General features: G+C 33.6%; 1 protein-coding gene across 1 annotated transcript in view; it reads left to right on the top strand.

The window, feature by feature from the left end:
* Positions 1–24,136, top strand: part of LOC113231294 (cGMP-dependent protein kinase, isozyme 2 forms cD4/T1/T3A/T3B-like) — a 219,929-nt gene that overhangs the window by 137,535 nt on the left and 58,258 nt on the right. Inside the window, exon 3 of the mRNA XM_026465555.1 lies at positions 7,166–7,332. Within this exon, the coding sequence (XP_026321340.1) occupies positions 7,166–7,332 (167 nt within the window). The remainder of the gene's footprint in view (positions 1–7,165; positions 7,333–24,136) is intronic.

Raw genomic sequence — 24,136 nt, 5'->3', positions numbered from 1 at the left:
AAATAAAGCCAGTGGTCTCTGCCGTTCGACCCAAGCAAAATGAACCGTATCCGAAAAATTTGAACTCTTAAAAACTACTGGAAATATTTATTTTTTGCATACTTACAAAGACTATTCGACATCTTTCTGATCTTAAGTAGTAGAGTGACCTCTGTTTTTATTGTCTTCTCAGAGCATGTTGACGTTATAAACACTTAATTATACTGGGTGCTTTATGACTCTAATTTACTGTAATCTAAACCTATTTCTATTAGCGGCTATGGGTATTACCTTGTCTAGACAATTACCTTTCCTATTATCAATATTTCTTATGTTCAATTATAATAAAATGTTGCGTTGACATTGATTTAGCCCTAAGGGTAATATGGCATATTAGGGATTAGGCACATATTTCATTATAAAGTCAACAAAGTGTTATATTGTTGGTAACGCCACACATGAATTATTACAATTAAAATTTCCCGTATAATTTCTATTGGCTTTAACTTTCATATTTAAACCAATATACAGTTCTTTGGTGATACTTTAATGTCATTAGTTAGGCATAGCATTGAATTCTTCCTCTCTTCTTTTTTGCACTGTGCCAAAATACCTTTGAGTGAAAGGGTTAGAAGACAAGAAGTCGCCACTAGAGTGCGCTGGCTTCGTATTTGCCAGCTCGCCGTAAGGTAAGAGAACCTCGCCGCGACCGCTTCGAAAAAAAAACAAGATCGAGGCTACGCTGTTCTAGCGGATGACGGACATTTTTCATTAAACAACCGCATTATTTTATGTAATTAGTGTTTGCATGTGAATATTCCCCTGGCGACGTATACCTCCAGCGTATACGGCCATAACGAGGAGTTCAAGGTACGGCACAGTTTTTCTTCACAATATCTCTTTCCATTTTCTATTCTTTTTATATTCTCGATGCTATAGCCGTAAATCCGACTTTCCTTTTTCTAGAACCGCGTCTTACAGTCCACACCACCATCAAATTTTAATACGTTGCAAAACCTCCCAGCCGCCCCAATTGTATTTAATGTCTAGATATGCTTTATGTATACTCATACATTATAGGTGGGTCCTTGCTATGTATATCTGAATTTTAATGAAAACCCTTTCATTGTCTTTGAATATATATCGATAGTGTGTCAAGACGACTTTTTTCATTTGGTTTGGTATTAGAAAATAATTTTGTGTAAAGAATGGGCACTGTGACCTCACGGTTTAAGAGTTTAAAACAATTAATAGAAATGATAACGCTTGTACAAATTGATATAAAAAATTTACTATGAAAGCGAGACCTTGTTATACCAGCTAAAAATTTTTAGTCAACTATATGCATCTAAGACCATTTCAATATTTTTTTTATAATATCAAGTGACTGGACGAACAAGTCGTGCGCCTGATAGTAAGCCACACTCCTGTCCATAACAGTTGCAGTGCCACTCAGAGCTTTAAATTGCAAACATCTGAGGGGCAATGCCACTGCGCCCGTCACCCTGAGGCATAAATTGTAAAGTCCCATGTGCCTGTAATTACACCAGCACTCTTATCCTTCAAATCTGGAACGCAGTAATGCTAACATTACTGCTTGGCGGCAGAAATAGGTAAGGTGGCAGTACTTCCCTGGGCGGACTGTTTCGCAACGAGTTCTACTGCTACTAAGAAATTGTGAAGCCTAGGTGTCGGTGTTGCTAATTTCCTCGTGACTCCTTGCAGTCTTAGTAACATTAGTAAACAGACGAAGTAAATTCAATATTGAATTTAATTTATTGTCTAAACTTAGGCTGTTATTTTTGTGCAAGTACAAAAAACTTGTTTAGTTTGCAATTCAGAGCCGTCGAATTCAAAGTTCCACTTATAAGTCTTAACCTTAGAATGTGACGATAAGTAGCTCCTCGATATTGGATACGTAAAGTATGTATGTGGTGATCGGTCACTCGTAAAGTTGTAAAAACGAGACGAATATAGAAAAATCGTAATCTTTGGATATGGAAAAATAATGATACAAATTAGATTTTTGTGCCGAGTAAGAAATATTTTTGAACAATAGACTTCGATATTATTTCGAAATCGTGAAAATATCCTTACTCTCCACATTTTGGTAATGTCAATCAATGAATGAGTCGCCTCACTTATCCAATGGGCTAATGGGCCTAAAAGCTTTATGTCCATGTATTAAGAGCGGAAAAGACGTTATGCCTTTCGCATCAGCGGTACTAGTGGAAGCGAAACGCGAAACATCTTTTTCGCTCTTATGACATGGCACAAAGCTTTTTCTGATCGCCTTGATAGGATTCAGTAGCGATAAGTGAAATGACTCCCTTAAGTGCCAAATGGCCTTGAGCTATATGGCCTAATCTTATAATACTTATGGCTTATTTATGATTTTGGAGCTATTGATAAAATTAATGGACTTTATTGCGTTTCCGGTAACAATGTTGGGCTGCTAATTTATGTTTACTGAATGTTTAGATGATATGAAAACCATATATCGCATCTCTGGTAAAAACACAGAAAAAATTGTGATTGTGATGTGAATTTATACTGAAAAACAAAGACGCATTATGCATTCCTTTTTCTATAGAGGGCGTATATATATATATATATATCTCTTCCATTCAACCCAGGGCAGTGAGAGCTAAGATTATAAGAGGGTAATAGCGTGCAAGAGAGAGTGCGAAAGAAATATAATAAAGTACCTACATAAATAAAAAATTAAAAAAATACCATTACTTGCAAAAGTATTATAATGAATAATAATAAATAGCATCAATATGTCGACCCCTCCTACGTAAAGTATCGTATGTCGAAATTGCCAAGTTTACAGGGGAGCCTTTTAAAGTTCTGGATTCACTGAAATAAGCATAACACGTGAATTTAGCATTTCTCAGTTTTATTCGAGAACGAGTTTTAAAGTAACGAGCTTTTCCGAATAAAACTGAGAAATGCTAAAGTCACGTGTTATGCCCATTTCAGTGAATTCAAATCTTTAAAACGCTCCCCTGTGAACTTGGCGATTTCGACATACGATATTTTACTTAGGAGGGGTCGATGTAAATAGTGTAATATATACAATATATTATATATAATTTATTACACTATTTACATAGATATATACATAAATAAGCATGTAAAAATACAATAAGATGTAACTAAGATAGTTCAGCAAGAACTACGCTTTCAACCTTTTCTTGAAAGAAGTGATGGCTAGACTGGATATGGGAAGGAAGTCTGTTCCACAACTGCGTGCTGGGCGTAATGCGTATTGAAATAGTGTAACATTTAAGAGCTCTTAAAATGTGCCGTGTAGCCCGAAATTCAAAACTTTTAATTCATTATCTGTAAATTTTGCTAATGTTAGTTAAGTCACTGTTTTACCGGAGGTGCTATATGTATATCAATAGGCCGCTTCATCTTGATAATAAGGCGATCTAAAGATTTTTAACCCGCAAAATAAAATCGGTATCTAGCCTGAGCACATCTAAATTAGCGTAGAACTAAGGGTGCCTTCAAATTAGATGCTTATAGAAGTCGAACGTCTGTAGGGCTTCAGTAATTTTTAGTTCACTAATTGTGACTGCAAAAGTGGCGAACGCGAATCACGACAAAGGTGTTGCAACTAAAAGTGGACGTTTAAAAGAAAAACACTTACAAAAGTTTGCTTTTTAATCCAAGCACACAAGCACGATTGTAATTTTATTTTTTTAGTTATAAGCGTTGCTCAGTTCAATGCTTAACAATTTAATTTTTAACAACGTGTCTAAGTGACAATTTCCGCCATCTATGTTTCCTTAACAAATAAATTCATGAATGTGAATAATAATGTTTTAAATAAAAATAAAACTCGTGTTTTATAAATAAACTTACTTAGGAATCTTAAAGCCTTGAAGCCTTTAGTGACGTGCTGCCGCTTTTCTCAGTCAACACAATGTTGCAAATTTATTTTAATACCTATAACATCTATGTGTTTGTACGTTTGTTAAAGCTTTTATTAATATTAATTTATTAATATTTTTTAAGCTTCAAACTAAAAAGTTTTAAGTATAAAGCGCTTTTATAATCACGCTTATTTCAAAAAGTACGCTATACCATTTAAAATTAATTAGCAGTTTTTTCCATCTGTAGCTGCGACTGCGCTTCTAAAAATTGTATAACAATCAATAGTGCCGCCACTGCAGCCCTTTTAGGCTTAAGAGGCGAGTGAAGACTCATAAAAAAGCGGCTCAAAGAAAGAAAGAAAAGAAACAAAGAAAGACACGAGCAGTATTCTGAATTCGGAGATGAATGAATTTAAAAATTTTCTACATATTTTTGAAAAAAGAATGAATACTTAAAATATATTTTTGGTGACAACGAGTTTATTTTTGTTTAATATTTATGTAAGACATATCGCACATCCGGTGAAACAATGTATTAAATTATTTTTCAAAAAACTTACAGAACACGAGTTGCTAGTTTTTTTTTTGTTTTTAAAGCTATTGAGCACATTTCGACGCCTTACTTCCTTAAACACATATCTTATACTCTTTATTATTCAGGACATGGCAAAAATTTTTATTTATTTTAAATTTCTTATCAAGGGTGTTAGTAAAAGCCAGTGTATATGAAGGAAATGTGACGTGAAATCAGCCTGCAAATTTATATACTTAGAATAATAACGCATAGAATGATAGTTGCATACAAAATAACCATAATAACATAATGACATTTCGTCATTTTTAGCTAAAATTCTTGATCTGTTCGCGGTGCCAGTTGACTTTGAGCACTGAAGGCCCGCCTGCTCGTGTCCCGTCACTTTGGATGACCCTTTGGGCGCGCTTCGATTTGCCACACTTAGCGTGTGCGGACTAGGTTTCTATGCGTTATTATTCTAAGTTTATATATATAATGCTTTTTTTTAAATTCAGTTACTTGTGCTTTAAGATAGGTACGAGTTTGAGAAAGTAAGGCGAAGGTTTAAAGAAATTTGAAATGTTATGTTAGTAGTTTATACTATATAAATAAACATTTTATCCTCTTTATGTAAATGAAAGAAATAATTGTCTCTGTTTGCGTATAAATATCATTGTTAAGTAATTTTCACAATTTTGTAGATATGTCTGAGTTTCACCATATTTGCGATATTTTTTACAGAAATTTTATTTTCACCTCACTAGCTCGGAAAGGCTTTCTTTCTCTTTAGAAATCTGTGCGCAACGCTATTATAGCGTGCAAAAGGTTTTTGAGATTCGAACTTGACGATGGACTGTGGTGTACCTAACTTTTTTTTTCGATGAAAAAAACAAGATAATGATGCCACGTTTTACTATGCCATCTGTCGTACATTATTTACTTACTTATTTATGAAATATAAATCCGTTGGTATATTTTACTTTTACTATTGTTGACATTAAATTGACAATGATAACTAATTGTGTTTATTAAATTATTGTGATTCGTTGAAGAACTAAAATAATTTTAATAATCACTTAATCACACAAAATAAAAGTACAAGCAAGAATAAATATTGATGAGGTGAAAATTCAGAACGAATCCGAAGATATGCTTTTTCTGATTCGCTCTGGGCTTTTTGGAGGGAAAAGTGTCGTTTTTATTATTTTCTTTGACTTGACTTGACTATTGACTTTCAATTATTTTGTGAAATCTAGTTTAAAAGTGGAATAGGATAGTGTTATTGCCTTAATCGAAAATTAAAACGCGAAATTATACGAATCTCGAACTAAAATACCCGTATCGGCCCGTTCTAAGGAATCCCGAGTCAATCCAAACACGCCGCCTCAAATTGCCTATCCTCTTTGTGATGGCCATATTTACAGAAATATAATTAAACGTTTATGTTTTCGGCTGAAGGACTTTGTTTCCATGGCCAGCAATAATTATGCTTTTTCTTTTTATTAAAAAAATTGATGTTGTATAGTTCAACTGTTTTTCTTTCATCTATCATTTTCCTCGTTAGGTGAAAATTTGTGTGTTTCGCTCGGCAGCAAGTAAGTTGTAAATAAGTTGTAGTAAGTTGTTTTGCGTCTCGTGTCTTGAAACCCTCGCTACGCTCAGGAATCTATTTTAACCAACTTCAAATGAAAGGAGGAGGTCCTCAATTCGTCTGTATGTTTTTTTTTAAATTTCAATCTTGGCTTACTTTGCTTGGTCAGGTTTCAATACAAGCACTCGCGCCAAACAATAACGTAGCAGCCTTGCATAACAAATAACTATTAGTATTTTAATTAGCATTTTTAAAAAGTAACCTCAGTTTATTCTTCTGATTTTTGAACTGACTAGAAAAATATATTATAATCAATTACTGTATAATCATGCAGGTCACAATTATCTTCAATGTGGCTTTTAATATTTGAGCTATAATAGTAATAAAGGGCACAATTATAGTCAGTTGTGCTTTTGGTGTTATTTATGAAATACCGTGTCGCCTTGGAGTGAAAACCTGGCATACGCGTTTTGACATAGCTCGTTTTTACTGATTTTTGTCGATGAAAAATTATAAAGTTCTTGCTCAAATATATTGTTAAAGTAATATAGTGTCTGAAAGAGGTATAATTTAACTAATTAAAACGCTAACTATAACCATTATTGCGTTTACTATATTTTGCACCACATTTCTATCTTCGTCCTGAAATCACATACGAGGTATTTGCTGACTCTAAGATGATAATACTATTTTTAACTTAATAAATCTCAAATATAACTGTAAATGGTAAAAAAACCTGAATATTGAGGTCACTTGTGCCTTTTGAGCTTACTGTGTATCTAACAATATTTATTGAGATAGATTTCTAAAAAAAATTGAGTGTATTGGACTTTTTTCCCTGATCCCGAATTTGTATATATTAACTAAATTTTAATGAAAGTTAGTTGTTAGTTGGGAAGGATACATGAATAGACGTTCTCTTGTATGGAATAAGTGCTAAAGAATAGTTACAGGCATACGACAACTGACTCTGTTGCACTTGCCTTGGTAAAGTTCTTCTACAATAACTTGTGATGTATAAGACATTACACAGCTTACGGAATGTGTTCAAAACTACCGTACAAAATATTCGACGATGTAATTAGCCATCTGCATACTATAATTTCATGGTGATGTGATCAAGATATAAATAAATATTATAATTATTCTTTTAAATATAATAGAAATTAAAATTAGCTTTTTGGAACATTTCAGATCACGGGAGTTAATAAAGAGTGCTATCCTGGACAACGACTTCATGAAAAACCTGGAAATGACGCAAATACGAGAGATTGTCGACTGCATGTATCCTGTGGAGTATGCAGCCGGCAGCCTCATCATCAAGGAAGGCGATGTTGGAAGCATCGTGTACGTTATGGAAGGTCAGTGTAACCAACCTTACAAATTTCAGGAGCTTGTTTGTCAATTGCGACATCTAGTAGGTAATAGAAGAGTTTTCGTCGAGTAGCGACATCCTACGGCAAATAGTCGAACTAATTTTACATTTGTTTCTTAACGGTGCTGATTATTAAGATTCTGCTACTGCCTTAGAAGTTCGTAGATCGCGTAATAGATGGCGCTGTTATAAATAGGCATAAATATAGCAGATGGCGCTGTGTAGACGTAATTCAGCTACTCAAAGCTAGATGGCGTAACGTTATGAACTGTTTATGATACGATATGACTACTGTTATAACATAACTATTTTTTGGTAACGCTGAACATAATTTACTATATTAGATAACTTTGTGTATAGAAACTTATTCCAGTACAAACCTAAGGATATAAATCGCTTCAAATCAGTGCTTTAGAAATTCATTACAATAATAATGTGGATAATATTATTATGTTGTAATTGTGGGAAAAATTTTCTGTTTTAATTACATATCGCAGATCAAACCAAATACTGTCGTAACTTAAAATAGTGTCTCATTGAGAATTACAATTATTGCGAATAATGTGATTATTTTTATTAATACATAATACTTAATTATCCATTTATATACGAATATAATAATTATTGGTTTCAGTCAGTATTTTTTTAAATTCCAAATCGAGTTTTCACAGTTCCACAATTTTGAGTAATTTTCATGTGCGATATTATAGGCATATTATAAATTTAAGTCACATTGAACATATCCGAACAGTTACCATGCCGGACTAGAGGTCCCAGGCTCGATTCTCGGGCCGGGAGAAATATTTGTATGGCCTACATTTATTTCTCTCGTGAGTTTGGGCGTATAATGTGGTTGTCTATGTGTGTGTCCATGGCACCCGCGACATAGGGTTTCCTTAGTGCGGTGCTATGTTGATTGTGTACGTTATTATTATTATCTGTAGTCTAGCTGTATGCCTGAACGTTCTTTAGCCTCGACACAAACTGGGTGGAAGTGAGCACACACTTTGCATAGGTACTTAGTAAACTCGTAGAATATTCGTTACGATGCTTATGTCTCCATAATTTACTAACGCTACCGACACTTAAACATGTCCAGTACTGCAACTAGACACTCATATGATCATATGTAATGTTCTAGTGACTTTCCCTAGCGAGAAAGCGGAAAACCAGATGCCGTGACAGCTTTTCTTAGGTACCAGTATAATGCCTAGGTCTTGGTCATACTTTCGATGTAGTTACTTACAATATTTCTATTCTTTGAGAGAGGTCTGAGACATAGTATATTTTTATGGTTGACACAGTCAATTATTTAAGATGGCGGCTTTCTAGATCTTCACTAAAAAGTTTTCACTAATGAGACTTTAACACTTAACCGAGGTACGTTCATTGTAATTACTTTACATGAAGTTCTATGGGTACTTGTTAAATTAATTGGTATTATCCCACAAGACATTCAATAAACAAAAAAATATTTTAAAAACAAACAAAATGTATTTTCCTAAGGGAGATTTAATTCAGCTATTTAATTAATTTTTTTTGATAAATAAGAATTAACTGTAAATTAAAAAGTCAAAATGACCTACGCTCCTAATTTATCGCATTCGCAATTGACGGAGGAACCAACAGACCCAAAGGATGGCAGGTATCTCACCCAGTATAGTAGCATTAACCATAAGTGGGAACACTGCCAATATATTGGCCATTCTGGCGCAATTTCCAAGTTTCTTTCGTTTAATGGTACCTAGCTTTTGGTGTGGTAAAATTTTTATAAAATTGTAAATTACGCAATGTTATTATTGCGAAAAGTGAAATTGAGCAAGTTCAAAGGTGTGATCGTGGTCGACACATGTGAGTATCATCCACATTACATGACATTGCATAATACAGAACCAAGACCAAAGCTAAGTAAAACAAAACTTATTACATAATACAATTAACGCATAGAAATACACAATGTGATATCTATTTAGAAATGGGCATCGAGAATGATAACCTTTTGATTCGATTTCTTCGGCCGAGTGTTGTCGAACAATCAACAACTCTTCAGGATGCCCCGCAGCGAGGCGAAACATGTGACAAGTATATTTTTAACCGATTTCAAAAAAGGACGAGGATCTCAATTCGTCTGTATTTTTCTTTGTACTTATGTTACGCGATTTGTAAACCGATTTTGATGATTCTTTTTTTGTTAGAAAGAGAGTACTTTAGTATTTGTCACATTTAAATTTGAACAAAATATTGCACCTCTAAGGGTGGGAAACTAGGGACTAATCCGGTTTCACACACTTCCCACGAACTTTAGAGGTCGGTTTTTTTAGTACTCTGTACTGAGAATATTGGTGGTGGTGTTTGTGACTGTAGCTGCACTTGTGTTATTTATTTTATAATTAAATGCGTATGGAGGGAGGAAAATTAACTGCATAAAGACAGCTGTTTCTAGTAGCGCACTTTGTGTTAGAAATGTTATTTTACAATTTATACAGAATTATAAAATATAATTTATTTTTTAATTTTTCTCAATAAGATATTTGGCGTTATGAAAAGTGTAAATTCTGATACATAAAACGTTTTTTTAAGTATTGTATATAGACATTTTATATCGTAGTCACATGTGCAAACAGAATTCGTTAGTAAAATAGAATAGTTACAGACATTCAGAAATCAGGAGTTAGAAGTTACGCTATTCTTATTTGTGACGTATTAACCTCATTGGTGTAAGTTATATACTTATGACTGTGTTGCCAAAAAGGGATAAAACATCCCCTATCACTGAGTATAACCATTTTCTGGTGTTGATTGCGATATCCAAAAACTAAGTCTAGATTCAGTTTCACTAATAAAAATTTAAGTAAATGCTAATGCTAATGTTATTCTACGAAATTAGTGAAGACTAAAACGTGTACAATAGCTGCTTGTGTTGATTATTTTTTCATGCAGTTAATTTTCCCACCCTTTCTCCGCATAAAATAAATAACACAAGCGCAACTACAGTCACAAACATTACCACCAAAAATACACTCGACACGTTTCGCTTCTCTACGAGGCATTCCCAGGAGTTGTTGATTGTTAGACGCTTGACTAAAGAATAGTTTTATTATTGCTGTGTCACTCAGAGTTTAAATCGCAAATATCTGAGGGACACTACCACTGCGCCTGTCACACTGACATTAAGTTAACAAGTTTCATGTGCCTGTAACTTCGATAGCACTCTTACCCTTCAAAACCGAAACGCAGTAACGCTCACATTACTTCTTTGCGGCAGAAATAGGTAAAGTGGCTGTACTTCCCTAGAGGAACTCTTTCACATGCAAGGAACTCGACTGCTACTAAAATTAAATATTATTCAATAAAATATATGCTGTAATTTAAGAGTTGGGTTAAATTTTCCTTGCTCTATCGATCTAGCCTTTTCCAGTAAACATAGTTTTATAAAAAAAAGAAAGGTTTATGATCCAAAAAGTTCATAATTTTTTGTCTATATAAACTGCAAATGTTTGGTTTTTACACCCTTTTTACGCTTTATATATATATATATATATATATATATATGTTCAATGTATCTTTAACATCGTAAATGTTTTGTCGGCTGTGATATAAGGCTTGACCATACAGTAATATTTAGTTTTATCTGTTAGGTTTATTGTGTGCTTTTAGTCCTCTTTCCTTTCATTATAATCATTCAAAGTTCGTCGCTCACCATAGCTGGATGTAGACCTCCCACAGATTGTATCATCCACTATGATCGGCTACATCGAGTACATCTATGATCTGCCACTTTGACGATATATCGTATACTTATCTCGCTGCAGACGTCACACGCTTCTGTAACTACTTCTGGGACAACTTTTTCCTTTGACATAATTAAATGACTATTGTCTTGACCGTACAATGACAAGGTGGACGTCTATTGTGTGGCAACAAACAAAAATTTGTCGCATTTTGTATTGTTTGAAATTATGGCGTCTGACGTTCTCTCTTTTATTTTTTTCTGTGTGTCACACGTTTCATAAAAACCAATCAACATCCCACGTCAAAATCAATTGAATGTGACATAGACGTGAAACACTCTCCCGCCAAATCGGTAGAGAAGTTTTAGTTTTTCAATTTGGTAAATATAACTATTCTAGTGTACTAGAAGCTTCATTGTTATTACATTAAAACTTTGTAATGAACCGCAGCTGTCTCCACAAATATATTTTTGTCTTTTCTCATTTATAAACTAGTGTTGAAGTTTATATCCGTATCTTTATATGCTCGCTATTTGTGATACATGTGATATCCAACAAGACGATCGCGATGGCCTAACTGTTTACATTGTGGGCGCTGGATGCGGAGGTCCCAGGTTCGATTTCCGGTAGGACCAATTTGGGGAAACAAATTTTACTAAATTGCTTCTAGTCTGGGTATTCTAGGAAGTGTCCAAGTACAGAAAGTTCCCTAGTTTGAGACCAGGCAATTAGTGTAGTTGTGTAGTACATATTCAAAATGTTAAACAAGAGTGCTGAAACAAATTAATGTAAAGTAATGGTTATTGGAAACGAATCTATATTTTCGGATACAAATCGCGTGTATTTGTTGTTTCAAACTGTTTGCAGGTCTTACAGGTCCCGTGGTCACGTCTGATTGAGATGGCAAAGTCATCAACCAGTTATGTCTAATATTAATGCAAACCCTACTAATACTTAATTTATTATTACTACACAAAAATAGATGGTAGTAGTTACTTAATAACCATTTTATCCAATGATTAGGCAAATTGTAATTATATTTTTATGAAATACTTTGTCTAATAACTTGTAACGTGCTTTGCTAATTGTGTACTCTTTAAATAGGTAATAAATTTCGATAATTTATCTCAAATTATTGCATAAATTCCTATATACAATTGTAAAAACTTTGAATGCGGAATTCTTGTAACACCTTTATAGCCTGTATATCCAAGAAGTAAATGAATTTACATTTTATTTGTACACTTTATACTATCTATGTTTCTTTGAAACATTGGTATGAGATACATTATTATTATCTTTTGTTTTATCACTTGTACATAATGTAATTATGATTTACGTGACTAATGCTATTTTATTGTATAGAAAGTGTCCAAATTATTGCATGAATTCCTATATTCAATTATAAAATTGAATGCGGCATTCTTGTAACACCTTTATAGCCTGTATATCACAAAGAAGTAAATGAATTTACTTTTGATTTTATACACCTTTATAGTATTTATGTACCTTTGAAGCATTGCAGTGAGATAATTTATTATTATCTTTTATTTTTATTATTCGTACATAATGTAATTTGTCTGGTCTTGCTTGGTCATTGTTAGCACCTAATACACATTCACAAAGTCCGCTGTACCTATTTTATTGAATTGTATGGTAGTTTTTTATTAATTAATTAACACTTCTAATCACGTGGAAAATCGACATTAATAACAAGTAATTGAAACATTATTCAGATTATTTATTTAAATGCCTCTCAATTATAACCACAAGTTGTTTAGTAGCATAAGTACTGCCGCTAAGCATTGCCGGTTTTGAAGGGTAAGGGTGCTGGTGAAATTATAGGGACTTGTCAACTTATAAGATTTGAGTGTCAATGCTACTGTCATGGATAGCGTGTCGCTTACCACCAGGCGCACAACTTGTTCGTCCCGTTGCTTGGGTTCATAAAAAAACCCACGGTCTTACTTCTTACACAACATTTCAAAAATAGAAGTGCCTACAAAAAACATTAAAAAGAAACTATCGGAAATTGGATCGTGGTCTAGATACGAGTATTATAGCTATTACGACATTATAGGAAAAAGTATTTGTGACAGCCGAACGGACAATGCGTGATCGGTGGTCGGCCTTGGTAGTACGATATTCAGACCTTGTCTCGACTTTTAGATAGATGACGTCATCCGATCTTGGGTGTTGAACGGGATTAGAAAAAACCATACTAAATCTATGGAAAAAACGGATTGAAAGGTTATAATGTTTTACAAACATATCTTTCACGAAAGTATTTAAATAAGTACTGGCGTATCAAACTAATACTCTGTAAAGTCACTTACAGTATTTCGATTTAACGGCGCGCACATGATTTCTCTAGGCCTAATCTATATCCTCATTTCAACTTTGGAGGTATTAGTGTTTTTGAAAAAATACACATTATTTTTGACTATTGATTTCATTGTAAACTCATTGTTCAAACACAGTGACCATTTCCTTGAAAACACGTACTTACTTAGGTAAATAATAGAAATGACATTTTATCGGATTAATTTTTTTTTATATTCGCCTGTTTCTGTAAAACACAAATGAATTTGAACCTTGAAATTTACACATGACTAACGTGAATTTAGTGAAGAGCCACTTTTCAATTTATTATTATTAATTTGAATTTTAATTTATTGAACTTTAAGTCGAGGCTGTAAAGTACAAGTAATAAAAATGTAAAAGTAAATAGCACGAAGGAAGAAATATTGCGTAATGATAATATGCTTATACTTACTAAATAATTTCGTCTATACTGGTGACACGGGATTTTTTCGTTACAAAAGCGCATTCCGTGTTAGCAAGCACCGAATTGTAGATAACACCTTCATTGTTAACTACATTTCATTAGCGAATAAATATCTTGTATTCTTGTATTTATCTACCATAACGGACGGAACCTACCAGGGTGCGGTTATTTGTACAAGTTGGTTTTGGTACATTTAATGTTGGGTGGTTTCAAACCGTTTCTTCTGCGCCAACTTATAACGCGAAGATTTTGTATACATGCTTGGTTAGGTAGTATTCTGATTTATCTCTTTAAATTCTATTAAGTGTTTTCTTGATGTGTTTTGTTTTTCTAATGGCATGTAGCAGTAGAGCTCCTTGTGAAAGAGTTCGTCCAGGGAAGTACTGCCACCTTATCTATTTCTGCCGCCAAGCAATAATGTCCAAGCATCCCAACGGAGTTATATCAAAATCTTAAATATTAAGAGAGACGTGCCTTTATCTGTATAATATTAGGTCCAATAAGTACTTCCATGGGATAAAATGTAAATGACAAGAATAGAGAAGACAGTAGCAGTTGTAACCTTACCTATATATACTGCCAAGCTGGAATATGCATTACTGCGTATCGGGTTTTGAAGGATAAGGGTGCTGGTGAAATTACAGGCACATGGGACTTGTCAATTTATATCGCACGTTACTGGGTATCATAAAAAAGATCAATAATGATCAAAGCCCCTAAATAAATAAACAGATTTAAAAAAATCCATTGATTTAATGACTCTAGAGAGAGAGAGAACCAAACATCGTATAAATTATAGTATTAGCCCTTTCTATACCTTTGCATCCTCTTCCGTATAACAGGAACGGTGAACTATAGGAAAGTCAAAGTGAAAGCGATGGTTGGTTAAGCAATCGACAGACTATACTTAAAGGTAATAACTAAAATTACTATAAACTATATCATTTGTGATGATCGATCTGGCACTGAGTGTTTTATAGTTTCGTGAATAAGACATTATGGCGTTTCCTGTTAGATTCGTAAAGGTTAGAAACTAAAAAGTTTATCATGACATAAGCATTCTTCACGAAATAGAAGTAGCACGTGTCATACAGGTTTATTATAAAAGTTGTACAGACGATGAACCTGATCGTGAAATGTTCCTCACGTAATAATATCACATAATGTTAAGATACTTACCATGTTATTGTCCTTACTTAATTGAGGCTACCAGCGTAAAAGTAGTGTAACCTAATTTTTTTTTCTACAATATTACTTTAAATAATAAAAAAGTACATTATTATTTTATATTTGGATGCTACTTTCATGTATAAAGAAATATTACCATATATTACTATTACATATATATTATTCAACTTCATCATCCTAATCGCAGTAAGTTTAAGAGTGGTTAAATACGGCGACTTTATAGCAGCGATGCAAACGCGCGTTCGTAAAACGCGCGGTTGCATGGCTACACTAGGGATTTACAGGCGAATGCATCGATGTAAATGCGCGACTGCATCGATACAAACGCGCGATTGCATCGATGCAATCGCCTATAAATCCCAAGTGTAGCGTTGCAATCGCGCGTTATCATCGCGTTATATTCGCGCGCGGCGCGCGCGTGTGTAAAGGTAGACGATTGGCAACTGCATCGCGTTGTAGAGTAACGTAAGCCTATTTTTCGTTACAAATACAATATTCTCTCTAAATGAAATATTTAATCCAATTTGATAAGATATACAGCCTCAAAGGCTCACATTTAACAAGGAGCAATCAAATATGGAATGTTTACATATTCCGTGCTTTATTGGGATTCACTTCCCTGTTAGACATTTGTAAGAGTAGTAGAGCAGAGCTTTTTTATGATACCTATTTTATGAACAAGTCGTGTGCCTGGTGGTTAGCGACACGCCTGTTCATGACAGTTGCTGTGGTACGCAGAGCTTTAAATCGCAAAGTTCTGAGCGTCACTGCCACGACTCCCGTCGCCCCGAGACATAACCAGACAAGCCACATTTATGTACTATTTCACCAGCGAGCTTGGTGACAGAAATAGGTAAGCTGGCTGGCAGTACTCCCTGGACGAACTCTTTCACAACGAGCTCCACTGCTACTAAAGCTCCTACTAACCCTTCGGTCAGAATATAAACTACCAAAATATAAATTCTATTTTACATTTTTTCTATTATTAACATATTACATGCTCACTTAAACATTAATATGAAGGTTAACGTTGAAATTGAATAACAGGAAGGAAATTGATACGAAATTTTCAAGATTTTATGATATAAAATCTTTTTTTTAATATCAATTGGCATTTGACATGATTTCATATAGTCATTAGAATGCGCATTCGAATCGGATCTAGAGACGTATCAATTTTTATTGCACGAATGGACTAAATAAAAATTTTGATTTAATTTATTTTAGACATAAATTATGTCTATAAAGAAGTTTAATTTAATATATATTTCATTGCATTCTGACCGGATTTTAAATTTTAATCTATTACTTCCATATATTTATTCATTGCCTTTATAATTATTTAACACAAATGCGAGTTTATTGCTTAACAAAGAATAATTATCATACATATATCTCCTATAAGGCACAGTTTATTCAATTTACAGTTTGAATCGACGTGAGGAATAAGAGCCCAGATTTAGATTTAGAAACTTTATTTCAGAACTACGGTTATACTGGTTCCACCCGGAGGAATACCCGGTTTCAATTAAACTTGGTCGGTTTACGTCCTTTATTTACATAGTATTTTTAAACGTAGTATGGTATAGCGGATACGATAGGAAAACAGATTTTTTGATAGAGATTTTATATCGTGTAAGCTACACGTCTGTCCACAGCAGTTCAGTGAAATTTGTAGCAGTAGAGCTCCTTGTGAAAGAGTTCGTCTCTTCTTGTGTACTTATATGTGGAATGTAGTATAATATTATAATAGTATTTATATTATAGTAATAATATAGTATATATTTAGTAGTAACATTATATTACATTCCATATACAAGTATACAAGAAGAGATGAACTCTTTCACATTATGTACCTATACATATAATGTATACTTTAGTTTATTGTGTATGAACATGACGTATGTTTATATTATAATTATTTGTTTTATACAATGTAAATTATATACTATTAGCTCATAGTATTTTGTTCATCTTGACTGATAAAGAATGCCGTATGGCATTAAGTCCGCCATTTGTATTTCAGTATATTGTACAACAAAATTTAAATATTAAATAAATAATTACATCCTTGCTTAGACTGGATGTAGCAGATTTAATTAACAAGTTATAAAAAAGATCTGTTTAGTCTTACAAGTCTGTAAAAAATGTGCTACATCCAGCCAGCGTTTCCGAATTGGACTACTTCAGAAACAAACTATTTTTTCCCAGATCGAAAATAGCATACGTTAGTTTTTTAAACAAACCAACGTTTCGCGCTTTTACATCTCCTATAGTCACGGCTGACTGCGGCGGACACTATTGACATTGGTTTGTTTGGAAAAAATACGCGGTTTTAGTTCCGGGGAAAAAATGTTTTATTTTTAATCGCAACAATCGCGAAATCCTTAAAACTTGATATAATCGTCTTGGTCCGAATAAAAAATCTGGGATAATAACTTTAATTAAATTTTACAGTTGACAATAAACATTTTCATTTTATTAACACGTAACGCCAAAAAATTCCAAAAGATTTGGTTAACCAATTATAAATATTAATATAAGACATATAAATAAAACATGCGAGAAAATAATTTGCCTAAGAATGTTAATTATAAGTATGTATATATATAACGTGCCTAAGTATAGCTTGGCCAAAAAGAATGGAATTAGGTTTTTAAGATTGGTATTTGACATTAACTGAATAATTTCAGTTACTAAAGTGACTTTAATGAATAATCATTAATGTTAATCTTTAAAATTATTAAATAAATAAATAAGTTATTAATTATATTCATAGATACTTACTAATAGAATTTGTTTATTTCACGTTGTTTTCGTAAATATTGTTACTAATATTATTTATTTCTTTTCCTGTATAAAATATATTATTTTCTGACACCTTCCATAATATTGTTAGTAGAACATTTACGTATAACAATTTTTCTGAGGATTATGTAATTAATTATGTATTTATAAGGAAAAATGAGTGCACAATGTAACCATTCCGCAAGTATGTGGGTATACTCTTGAGTAGTTCTGTACGGTCCATCTGTACTAAATGTAGTTCAGGAAGACTATCTACCCTAAAGTACCCTTACTACCTGCTTTCTATTACGTGCTGCATAGTCGGCTGAAATCTGGCCACCGGCCACGGCTGGTTGGTCTTCCTCACTACAATCTCCAGCATGTCACTTTTTTAAACTGTGCCCCTGCTATATTCTGCTTGTCCGGATCAGATTTACTCTGGTTGGGTGTCGTGCCAATGAGCATTCTCGTGCATTTCTACATAAGTTTTGTTTATTGTGACCCTCCCCACTGACCCTAATTGTATACTAGAAGAGCACTATATCCTGTACAAGTACACCTTATCAATCAGGTCCTGACCCCAGATCAGCCCGTTTGCACAGACTTCATACAGCAGGCACGCACTGAGCAATAAGACTGCCCTCGTCGTCTTTTGTTTAAGAGAAAGTCGGTATAATTTTGAATTTCTATCCTCTAGCGAGCCTTGTCTTTGTAGCCAGCCAGTCCGCTGGTCATCCATACAAAGTTCTATCCAATATTTTTGAATGGAGTACTCACAGTTGTCTGCAATCATCTTCAGGACACCGCCGGTGCGGTTGCGCAAATTTAACCTCAAGGAGTTCTCCTTTTAAAATTTTTCTTTTTAAATGATTATATACGCGTTTGTTATAAGTTTATAACAAATGGTTGGTAGGGATTCCAAATGAGTAGATAGATAGATAATCATCTACAAAACCACCAAATATTAATTAATTTCTTTTTTTTTTAATTTAATGAATGGTGGTTTTAACCACTTCATGGCACTCGTTGAAACTATGTGTAGACATTTATCTACTCATTTGAAACACTATTCCGACCATTGGTTATAAATTATTAATCACAAGTTTTCAACAACGTATAATATAATAGTCACCTATGATTGTCTAAAAACGTAAAAATAGAAAGAGGCAATAGTTAAAGTTAAATTATAAAAATACGAGTACTATATGGAAGGGAAATAATACTATGTTACTTAGTAGGGCAGAATTTCACGTCTACTGGGTAGAATTTCTTATATTGTAATGGGATCTTCCGGCGGTAAAACAACGGTGTTAAAACGTGTCGTCGTTGTAACATTTCTTGTACAAACCAAATAACAATTCTTGTTTATTGTACGTCATCATACAATTCCAAAAGTGTTGTTTGCAAAGGTCGTAGCTAGACACGTCTCTTATTTTGTTGACACTTTTTTGTTTAACTCTTTACAATACAAGTACGCCATGCTCCGACTACCGTTGCCTGCACTCAAAAATAAGCCTTAAGGTCATAATACGTCGGGTTTGCTGATCGTATGTGGGGGCCTATAAAAAAGGAAAGTCTTGTGACAAGGTCTCCATAGGAATATAGTCCTATTAAGTAAATTTATAATCCGGAACTGAGCATTAAGGTAATAGTTATTTTACATAGTTGTGACATAATCTCAAAGACTGTGGTTGAGCTTTACGTAATAATGTGTCATGGACCTTCGCAATCGGCCATGATTTAGTTAAATTTATATACGTTTTATAGCGGGTGGAATGAATAAAACCGCGAATTATTTTTGAACAGGGGAGCTATGTGCATTTCAAAAGAAATGGAAGTAAATTTTTTACTCCGCGAATCCAGTTAGGTTAAATTGTGCAAAATAAATAAATAATATTTTTATCATGCAGATAATTTTACCACCCTTCCCCTGCATAATATTACAGGCACATGGGACTTGTCAAACTATGTCTCAGGGTGACGGGCGCAGTGGCAGTGCCCCCAAGATCTATGTGATTTAGAGCTCTGAGTGGCACTGCAACTGTTACGGATAGACCAGTCGCACGACTTGTTCGTCCCGTTACTTGGTATTACAAAAAAAAGTCATAAAAATAATTACAGAAGCGCAACTACACTACCAAAAAAATATATACTTGACACGTGTTTCACCTCTCTACGAGGCGACCTCTGTTGTTGATGGTGTTCGACATTTGGACGAAAAAATCCAAGGAAAAATTCTTCGAAAAAGCCATGTTAACTACACACAACAGACACCAAACAGATATCAAATCTAATTTTCAGTAATTGGCAGAAACGAACTTGGTCCCTAGAAGCTTTTGACGAGTGTTTATGCGAAGGCGCTGTGACTATCTAATGCAAAATAGGTACAATAAGCTCTTCGGTCGCGTCATTATTTATTTAGATATATGTCGTTAAATAACGTAAATATTTAAATAAAATGTAGTGCGTCGCCTACACGTTTAAAGTGAATTTTTAGTGGGCTACTGTTAAAAAAAAAACCACTTTTATAGAGAAATAATAACGAACCGAATGCCTAAAGTTCGTCATAAAGTCTCATACAGTTTTTCAATTGAATTTATTCATTTACACACATTGACTTACAATTATATGGACGTCGGTCCGCGCTAAAAAGTGTCCGAACTTATAGGGCGTTATACAGAGCGTCATTCACGCTTTAGTCTTCGTTTGTTCGACTGACAGCGAAGCAAGCAAAATTAGACAGTACTGCGATGACATTACAATTTAAATTCAACGTTTTAGCTTTTTCATATTCCTTTACATGTCACTACGTTTAAATAGGTTGACTTGGGACATTTTTTTCGTGGTTTTTGTATTAGACCCGTCGTCCATTTATTTGTAAGTCAATGTTTTCACACAATTTTTACTACTAATATAAAATAAGGGGTAACCTATCACAAACTCGAATCGAATCGGAAAAAATAATTTCCGAAATAACGTTTGTTCGAATGTTCATTACGCCGAAAATCGAATTATAACGAAACCGTTGTTCTTTCTTTCAAGGTTATGAAAATTCGAGCAAACGTTCTTTCTGGGAAATGTCATTTTGGACTACTAATAGGTAACCAAAATTAGGAGACAATTCAAATATAAAATTGTATAAATATAATTAATAAATATAAATTTATTAAAAGTTACTCAAAATGAATTCGTTAAAAGAATAAATTTGTGTATTCAAGAAAATGGAGCTCATTTCGAGCAACTATCTATAATCTAACTAATGATTACCATTTTTTTGGTTTTATTAAAATACGTTAAGATTTCATGGTTTTTTTTCATTTAATTAACCAATTTTGTGAGAGAGATTTTATTCCTATAATTAACCCTATCGATCGATGCAATAAAAGTGCAGGGTGCATTTTTTTCAGATTAAAGCGGGTTCGATTCCCGCGTGTTGCTAGAAATTTTCGAAAATCTATGAATACAGTTTTATTTCTTTTAAAAAATAAAGGAATGTTTCCTTTAAGTAAAAATTTCTATCTTCAGTATTTAGGGTACTTTCCCTCCAGGTGGCATTGCAAGTTTCCACCCGGTATATTCGTTATTAATTTTAAAAGAAGTAATAATCATACTATAAAAATATGATTGAAGGGACACAAAAGAAAACACAAAGTTCAATTTTATTTACTTCCGGCTAAACAGTTGCCTACGTTATCCTGAACACAGCTCAAACTAGTTCCAGTCTACCGACTACCATCGATTTATTTTGCAAGGTAGTTTTTCCATAACCTCGAGACGGTAATATCGTCAACTCCATGGTGGCAAAATGAAGTAATTTTGATACACGAAACGAACCGCTATTGAATTGATTTAGGAAATCGCTGGTACGAAACTTTGTTTTCTAAAAGTGAGTTTTACTTCAGTAAAGACGGCAGAATATTGAATATTCGGCCCTAAGAGTCTATACTATCTCAAATGGTTGATTCCGCATAACAGTGAAAGTGTTGAATTAATCAATTTGGAAAAAATACACCGTGTGAAAACACGATTTCTTGAAATTTTCACGGTAGAAAAAAAAACACAAACTCGCCACGAAATTTTACAAGAAAACCGTTGTATTCAATAGGTACTTTACATATACCAATGTTTTTTACATCAACTGAACTAATTAGAATACGTACACCGTACGATATACGTTTTTCAAATGGTTCTAATTTCGTTTGTAAAAAAATGAATTGTAAAATAAAGCAAGTGTCCCTGCCGCTCCACCTAAGCAAAATTAACCGTATTAGTACGGGAAAATTTTGAATTCGAGCTGAAGTAGAATCGACTCTTAAAAACATTTCATATTATACTAAATTATGTCATCATTATCAAGTTATTATACGTTCTAGTGCTGGGTACGGGACTGGTTACCTATCAATAGTCCGAAATGACATTTTCTAGAAATAACGGTTGCTCGAATTTTCATAACCTGGAAAGTAATTTTGTGAGGAAAATAAACCTATCTTAACCTAACCTAACCGAAACTAATCGTGTCTTTGCGATAAACATCCAACATATACTGCAAGAACAACGGTTTCGTCATAGTTCGGTTTTCGGTGTAATGAAAATTCGAACAAACGTTATTTCGTAAAAAAATTTCGTATTTGTGATAGGTTACCGGCCCAGAAGTTATTGCCGCTACCCGTGTCATTGGTAGTAGCCGCCTTGCTCGTGTGTGGGACGTCTTTGCCATCGTGCTGACAGGATTTGCCAATCTGTGTAACGTGCTCGCTGATTGTTACCCAGGGTGCGCAAAGACGCACAGAGGAGATGAATAGGATATAACAGCTATTGAAAGAAAGAAAGAAAATACAATTATTTGTTAAACACAAATGACACCACAAAACAAAACACAATCAAAACACTCAGAGGTAAAACATAAATAAATAATAATGAAACAAAAGCATAAACAAAACTAAAAAATATAAAAACAAATAAAAAACATGAAAAAAACATTAAAACACAAACTATTTACATACAAACATTAGGTAAAGATTTACTTTATGTGGGGCCAGCTGTGGTAACAAAAGGGTCACTAACTTAGCGTTTGCTGGAAAACGCAATGCGTTCCCAGCACTGGTTTTCAGTTAGGACCCAAAGCAAGGTTACGGAACAACCATAAGCAGGCATTCATTTCGAGGAGGCTCCTCTCGCTCTCCCTAACTTTGAGTTGCACTAAGTAAAAATGGCGAGTTAAGATAATTTTTCGTATATAAAGGTTGTCCCAAGATTCACGCAAGAAGTAATAATTAAAAATTGTAATTTTTTATTGATACATGAAGTATATGGTATAGGGTTATGTGTGGTAAAGCATGTTGTGTAAATGGCTTCCATGACTTTGCGAATGTACCCATTCGCACTGTTTTCATAAAATTTTCGATGATCATTTTGCATAACGGTGGTTGAATCTCGTTATTACAGCGCTCAATTTCCTCCTTCAAGGCGTGTTTAGTTAGGTTCGATTCCTAGCATGATCAATGTAGTAGACGAACTTTTATAAATTTAACACAGAACGTTTAGGTGTTCTGTGTAGTGCCACCGGAGTTAATCACTGAATAAAAAAAAGGATTTCAATGAAGTTGATTTTTAACTTGTTTGGCGAATTCTTAATTGAGTCAATCACAATATGATTTAATTAATTAATGAAAATTGGAAAATTGTTGCTGCAGTCAATATGTTATAAAATATTGGTGCAGATAGAAATAAGTTACACGTTACATTATCACCTTAAAGAACATCTCGTTCATTTCAATAAAATATTTTATATTCATTTATTGTATTTCACATAATATAGTACTGGTTAATAGGCTTAAAATTATAGTAGATTAATACAGTTGTAATTACAAATATGAATGTTATAAAAATAAAAATGTTTCATAATATTTTTTTATATACACCAATTGGTAAATAGTAGTAGAGACAAATAATTATTAACTGAGTTCTTTTTCTATCGTCATGTATCAATACACTTTTTTATAATCGAAAAATTCAAACAATTTTTTTTCAATTAGAAATTCTTTTAATTGCTTTTTGTAGATCACATTTTTTTCAGTATACTCTTAGTACAGGGAACTCCCTGTCTAGCAAACCATTTGCTGTATATTATATACAGGCTTAGCACGGCTATGCGACACGTATGGCAAGTACTTTATATTATTGTAGATAGAATATTATGCTTTATGGAGACATACTATGATTGGCTGATAATACTTTTTTAATTGCCTCTGTGGCCGAATAGTTATCATGCTGGACTGCCACACAGAGGTCACGGG

This window comes from Hyposmocoma kahamanoa, unplaced genomic scaffold (genome assembly GCF_003589595.1).
Source record: "Hyposmocoma kahamanoa isolate Upper Pololo Valley unplaced genomic scaffold, ASM358959v1 65, whole genome shotgun sequence".
In the NCBI taxonomy this organism is placed as follows: Eukaryota; Metazoa; Arthropoda; class Insecta; order Lepidoptera; family Cosmopterigidae; genus Hyposmocoma; species Hyposmocoma kahamanoa.
The sequence above is the reverse complement of the archived record's forward strand: the minus strand, read 5'-3'. Positions and strand labels throughout refer to the sequence as shown.